The sequence below is a fragment of the Octodon degus genome, unplaced genomic scaffold (genome assembly GCF_000260255.1).
Source record: "Octodon degus isolate 3935 unplaced genomic scaffold, OctDeg1.0 scaffold00018, whole genome shotgun sequence".
Lineage (NCBI taxonomy): Eukaryota > Metazoa > Chordata > Mammalia > Rodentia > Octodontidae > Octodon > Octodon degus.
This window is the reverse complement of record NW_004524594.1, coordinates 897545-904432: the sequence shown is the minus strand read 5'-3', so window position 1 is coordinate 904432 and position 6888 is coordinate 897545. Positions and strand designations below refer to the sequence as shown.

The 6888-nt window shown below is 58.3% G+C and overlaps 1 protein-coding gene across 1 annotated transcript in view; it reads right to left on the bottom strand.

Moving 5' to 3' along the window:
* The window catches only part of Spi1 (Spi-1 proto-oncogene), an 11837-nt gene extending 6848 nt beyond the window's left edge, over positions 1 to 4989 (bottom strand). The window contains exons 1-2 of the mRNA XM_004626970.2: positions 4721 to 4989; positions 2617 to 2713 (exon numbers count right to left, since the gene is read on the bottom strand). Coding sequence (XP_004627027.1) covers positions 2617 to 2713; positions 4721 to 4765 — 142 coding nt within the window. The 5' untranslated portion in view covers positions 4766 to 4989. The remainder of the gene's footprint in view (positions 1 to 2616; positions 2714 to 4720) is intronic.
* Between the last annotated feature and the right edge of the window lie 1899 nt (positions 4990 to 6888).

Sequence of the window (6888 nt, the reverse complement as noted above, 5' to 3'; positions counted from 1 at the left end):
AAGAAATTGGAAGTGCTGTCCTGTCCTGTGTGCAGAGCGGCCCTGGTCACACTAGCTGAAGGCATGAGCGGCCCACCTGTGCTCCAGGGGTGGGCGGATGAGCGAGGGCGGTCCACACACACCGTGGAGCACTACTCTGCCTTAAAAAGGAGGGAGATGCCTACGTGAGCTGCCCCAGGGATGCCCTGTGAGGAGACGCAGCTAAGCAAAATGAGCCACTCCTAAAAGGATGGTTCCATTTGTGTGAGGCACCTGAAGTGACCAAATTCATAATGATAGAAAGTAGACTGGGTGGTGGCCAGGCATGGTGGCACGTGCCTCTCACCCTGGCACTCCGGGAGGCTGAGGCAGGAAGACAGCCAAGTCTGAACCCAACCGGAGCAACTTAGTGAGACACTGTCAAAAATAAATAATAGAAAAAGGACTGTGAATGGAGCTAGGGACAAAGGCTTTGGGTTCAATTCTCAGTACAACAGCCAACAGCCACCACAGGAAATAGGATAACAGTTCCAGGCCGCAGGCCAAGGGGAGCAGAGCTGGGAGCTGCTCAGCAGGCAGAGACCAGTTCTGCAAGATGGTAGGAGTTCAGGGCGGGGCTGCCAACAGCGAGTAGGAGACCTTGTGCTAACCCTGCAGGCGCTCATGCTGCTGTGCTGTCTCCCCGGCCCCGCACATGCTTTCTTATGAGGCTGGAATGAAAAGATCACAAATCCTGGTGTTCACCATCCGGGGGCCCGCTCTGGACTGTTTGTTCTGCAACCTTCCCACTTCAGCCTCTCATACTGTTTTTATTTTTTTTGTTTTTTTTTTAATTTTCTTTTTTTTTTAAATTTTATTTATTTGTGTGTGTGTGTGTGTGTGTGTGTGTGTGTGTGTGTGTGGCCAGCTCAGCCCACCAGGGGGCGGGGCTGGCTGGCATGTGGTGCTGGGGGATTGAACCGCGGTCCCTGTGCTTTGCTAAGCTTGTTCTAAGTAGGTGCCTTAGACCACTGAGCCATCTCACCAGCTCCTCATACTGTTTTTAAATGCTACACACACACACACACACACACACACACACACACACAAATGCATGTACCATATCTTGTCATGTCCCCATCCAAACTCCAACAGGGCTTGGGTGTGGCTTAGTAAGGTCGCAGATTGGTGGCCCTGTCTCCCCCATCAAGGTCCCTGGAGCGGGGCCCTTGGTGGCCTCCACGCAAGTCCCTGGCCTGCAGTCAGTCTCCCTCTTAGCTACACTCACGCCTGATATACCCGCGTGTTGCCTTACTCGGCGCCCCATGCACGCCCCCGCGCCTCCTCCTCCTTCTGCCTTGCAGGCACTAGCATCACCTGCACCCCGAGTTCCCTGCCTTTATTGTCAGCACATTACCCAACCTCACAGACATTTTTGTGGGGGTTTTTTCAGGGGAGGGGCACTGGAGAGTGAACTCCAGGGCCTTCACACAAAGCTACACCTCAGTCCTTTTTTTATTTTTTAATTCTGAGACAGCATCCGCCGCCCAGACTGGATTTGAACTCACGGTCCTCTTGCCTCAGCCTCCCAGAGTGCAGCACTCAGTTTTACGGAGGAGGAAAGAGCAGCTCAGAGAGGCTGTGTTCCTCTGGGGAGGAGCACACGGAGCGGGACTGGACCCAGATCCTCCCTGCACCTGGTCACTAAACATAGCTACCTAAAACATGGCCTCTGAGGACAGCCAGGAAGTGGGGTGTCCTTGAGAGGCTTCAGGGAACGCCTTCCAGCAGGCGTTAGGAAGGGCGGCAGGATGCAGGCGGCAGGGCCAGGAACAAGGAGTCTGGGGGTGTTCAAGGCTCAACCCCACGCTTTGGCGCCTGACCACAGAGCAGAGGTCACTACAACGCCACCCAGGAGGGCCTGGGCCAGAAGACTGCAGCCCGAGCTGCGGCATCCAGGCCACCAGGGGGCGCCCTCCTCACACCCAGGGGTCCTGGAGGAAGGTAGGGCGCGGGATCCCAAGAGCGACGGGAGGTGTCCCGTCCGTGGTGTCTGGATCTACCGCGGAGAGGATGGAGCTCTTCTGTACACCCACAACTAAGCTTGAAGAGGATTCTCTGGGGTTCTTTTATTCTTTCTGGGTCTTACTGTGTGGCCCAGGCTAGCTGTGAACTCACAACGATCCTCCTGCCTCAGCCTCCAGGGTGCTGGGATTACAGGCGTGCACCACCCCGCTCAGCTCCCAGCATCCACTCTGGGTCCCTATCACAAGTCCTGCCCAAGTCCCTTTCACCCAATCCCTCTCCTCAGCCCTGAATTTGCTCTAGGAAAAGGCTTTGCGGGCCACCGTGAGGCCCTGATGCAGGAGGCGCCCAAGCGGGGACCTTGCCCTTGCCTCCCCCACCCAGGGGAGGGGCCTTGGCCTCTGCTGGGCAGGGGGTCTTCGGGGGTTCCTCTGACACAGCGCTTCCCAACTGGGGGGCTTAGCCCAGGGGAGCTAGCAATGGGTCGAGAGGGCTTGGTGTGGTCATTGGCGCCCAGGGGGCGAGGCCGCACCCAGTTCACCCCAGCTGAGGCCAGTGTGAGCTCCGGAGCTGCAGGCCGATGTGTCATCTTTGAAAGTGTCGCCAAGGAGGACACTGGCCCACCCGACTCACCACTGTGGCTGTCCCCATCGCTGTTGAGGTACTGATAGTACTCGTGCGGGGCCCGCTGGTACAGGTCCGCGTCGTAGGAAACCAGCTCTTCTGATGGCTGTGGAGGGAGCGGGTGTCAGGGCTGCCTGCGGGGCCTGCTGGCCTCACACACCTGCCTCTGGTCCACGGGGAGCCACCATTTCACGGGCCCAGCCACCCCCACACAAGGCCATGCCGCCACAGCCCATAGCACACTTTCACACCCACTGTCACCTACGATCCATGGGTGCACCCAGAGGTGAGGGGGTGAAGCCCGCCTGAGTGACATCCCACCACCACCATGCCAACCTCACACCACCGGCGTGCCCTGCACAGCCCTGTGCCTGCTCTCTCCCCCTCGCCCCCCAGGTAAGCACAAGGCCAAGACAGCGACCCGCACACGGTCTGGCAGTTTGTATAGAGGTCGCCCAAGCAGGCTGCGGGGGTCAAGGGACAGAGGCACTGGGCTGCGAGCCCCGCTTTCCTCCTCCAGCTCCTGCCCTGGGGCGCCCCTGCCCCCACACAGCTGGCGCCTAGCGAGCCCTCGGCTTCCAACAGTCGCCAGCTCCTCCAGCCCCACAGAGCGTGCATGAGTATTGCGCAAGCATCACCGTGGTCCTCAGCTTGGCATGAGGGCTGGGGCTGCCCACCCCAGAGGGGTTCAGAGTTGCTGGGCACAAGCTGAGATTGGGGCCCAGAGATCCGCCTCCTGCCCCGCCACAGTTCAGCATTCAGGGGCTGAGGGGCGAGGGCATTGTGGCCAAACCCCTAGCTAGGCCTGTGGCCTTCTTTATTTTTTATTTATCTATTTTTTGCAACAGGGTCTCTGTGTATAGTTCAGGCTGGCCTTGAACTATGTTACCAGGCTGGCATCAAACTCAGCAGTCCTCCTGCCTCAGCCTCCAGAGTGCTAGGGTTACAGCCGTGTGCCACCAGGCCTGACACCTGTGGCTTTCTTGAGGTGGAGTGGGCACCAGTGGGAAGAGCGCCTCTGCCTCCCTCCACCCCAGCACCTCCTAGGTCCAGCAGGGGCAGGGGTGAGGGTGCAGTAGGCTTGGTGGGACAGGTGTACGGGGTGGTCCTGTCTGTGCCAGGGTCAGGCCAAACGAAAGGCAGGAGCCCAGCACTGAGGCACCCTCCTGGAACCCCAGGGGGCACGGGTGAGCTGTGGTCACAGGCACCAGGCCTGGTTGCCACCCCAGGGCCCCTCGGCAGGGTGGGGAGGAGGAGGAAGACAACGGCCTCCAGGCAGGGAAGGCTGAGTCAGTGGCAGGCACTGCCAAGCCCTGCCGGCACCCCGGAGTGAGGACCGGGGTGAGAGCCCGCGAGGGGTCGCCTCCCAGTGTGCCCAGCCTGACACCTGCCAGAGCGGCAACTGTCACCCAGGGTAGGCAGCAGTGCAGATCGGGGCCACTGGCCGCCACTGTTGCCGGGGTCCCCTGGGGCTCCTGCGTCTTCACTGAGACTTGGCCCTGGCCTCGTCCCCCACTAACTGCAGGCCGACGCCACCCTGGGTCCTACCGAGCCCAATCTCAGTTGCGGCCTGGGCCCATCCCCTGTGGGCCGCTCCCTGAGGCCTGGCCCTGGCACCAGCCTAATCACAGCGCCTCTCGCTCGCCCAGCTGGGCCCTGCCCCTGCCCTTCAGGGAACCCAAAGGTCCCAGGCTGGGACCCTTCGGCCAACAACCATGTCCTTGGTGCCAGGCCCCAGAGAGGTCACTGGGGACTCATCAGGGACCCTGAGTTCCACCAGCCTCCTGCTCCAGGGGACCCCAAGCTCCGGGCTGAGACCTGGGCCCTCTCCTGTCTCAGCCCCTCGCTACCCCTGAGCCAGTCCCCCGTCTGCTCCTCTCCCACCTTGCTGCCTGCCTCACCGTCACTAACCCAGAGCCCTGCCACCAGCCCATCTATAAATAATCCCTTCAGCCCCACCATAGGCCTGGCCCTCAACCCTCAGCCGCGCTCTGCTCCGGGAAGCCACTGCCAGGAGCCCTGGAGGAAGCTCAGGCTTCCCACTGATAGTGGCCAGGGACAGCAGTGGGCATGGAGGGGCCAGCCAGGCTGGCAGAGGAGCTGTGGTACTCACAGGGGGAACGAGGGGAAACCCTTCCATCTTGCACGCCTGTAACATCCAGCCGAGCTCTGTGCGGGTCGGGTCCCCTGCCTCCGTGGGGGCCAGAGCGGAGCCCCTTGGGACGGGGTACCCCGTCAGGGGACTGGACGGCTGGGCCGTGGGGTGGACACCAGGCTCGGGCCTGCCCCCTGAGCTACAGGAGCCCTCGGGGAGCCCCCTCCCTTGACATTGCAGGGCCAGCGCAAGTTCCTGATTTTATCGAAGGGCCTGCCACTGGGAGATAGTCCCCTTGGGGTGACATCACCGCCCCAGCCCGTTTGCATAAATCTCTTGCGCTACAGGAAGTCTCTGGCCGGCTGGGGCAGGTGGTGCTCAAGGGGCTGGCCTGGGAAGCCATGGGGCCAGGCCCCCTGCCCAAAGGAAGCTGGGGCTGGAGGGGACAGGCCACCTCTGTCTCCGAGGCCTGTGTGACTGCTGAGGCCTAGGGAGGCTCCCAAACCCCAGCCCAGTGACTCCACGCAGCCAAGTCGATCTTGGATCGGAATGGTGCCCACATGGGGCCTTTACACTCTGTCTGTTTTGTTTTGGTTTTGGGGGGCAGCACTGGGGTTGAACTCAAGGGCTTCACAGCAAGTTACACCCCAACTCTTTTTTTTTAATTGTGTGCTTTGAATTAGGGTCTCAATAAGTCACTAAGTTGCGTTAGTCCAGTTGGACTTAACTCGAAATCCTCCTGCCTCAGCCTCCCACGGAGATGGATTACAAGTGTGGGCCACCACACTTGGTGGGGCCTTTACTTTTTGGGGACACCCTGGCAGGCTAAAAACTCTGATCCCAAGACTGCCAGGGTTGACTCTCCCTGTGGGCCCTGTACTCCACCCTAGGCCTCTGCCTACTCAATGGCCGGACTCAAGGCAGGACCCAGGTGGAGTCCTGCCACTTGCTCCATCCCTCAGCCTCGCGAGTATCCCAGCTGCTTCCAGATCTCGGCCCCAGTCTCCCAGCTTCCCCCACCCTGGCCAGTATGTGAATATCTGTCTACAAACATTTCCAAACCTTTCTCATACGTCCATCCATTCACCTGTTTTCCTATCCACTTATTTTTCTATCTAGTTGGCAACTTATCTGTCCACCCATAGACTTAACCATATATTAATTTTTCTGTCTTTTTATTCAACGGTCTGTCTTAGCCAGTTCACCCCCTTACCCATCTTTGCATCTACTTGTTGATCCACCCATCTGTGTGCGTGTACATCAGCTACGCCATCTGCTTTCAGTCCATCAGTCAGTCAGCCCCCTTTTCGATCAGCTTATCCACTGTACAGTCAGCCAGCCAGCTGGTCATCCATTGGTTCATCCACCTATGGGTCTACTCATCCATCATCTTTTATCCACCCATCCACCCATCTACCTATGCATCCATCTATCCATCCACTCATCCACATCAGCCCATCCATCTGTCCATCCATCCATCCATCCATCTACCCATCTACCCATCCACACATTCATACATCTGCCTATACACCCATCCATCCACCCACTTACATATCCACACATCTGCTCATTCATTCATCCATCCACCCATCCACCCATCCACCTATCTATCGATTCATCTATACATCTATCCACCAAACCACCCACCCATCTATGTATCCATCCACCCACTCATCCATCTAGCCACCCACCCATCCATGTATCTGCCCATCCACAATCCACCCACCTACTCATCCAACCACCCCTCCCTCCATCCATCTATCATCCATCTACACATCCACCCACATACCCATTCATCCATCCACATGTATACACATCTTCCCATCTGTCCATCCATCCACTAATCCACCTATATAAATATCCATACATCTATCCATCTATAGATCTACCTCTCCACACATCCATCCATCCATGCAACCATTCATCAATACATCTGTCCACCCAACCATCCACCCATTTACGTATGCATCCACCCACTCATCCATCTAGCCACCCACCCATCCACGTATCTGCCCATCTACACATCCACCCACTTACTCATCCAACCACTCATCCATCTTTCCCTCCATCCCACCATCCATCCATCCATCATCTATCTACCATCTATACATCCATCTGCCCATCCATATATCTACCCTTCCATCCACCCACCCACCCACCCATCCATCTACCCTTCCACCCACCCA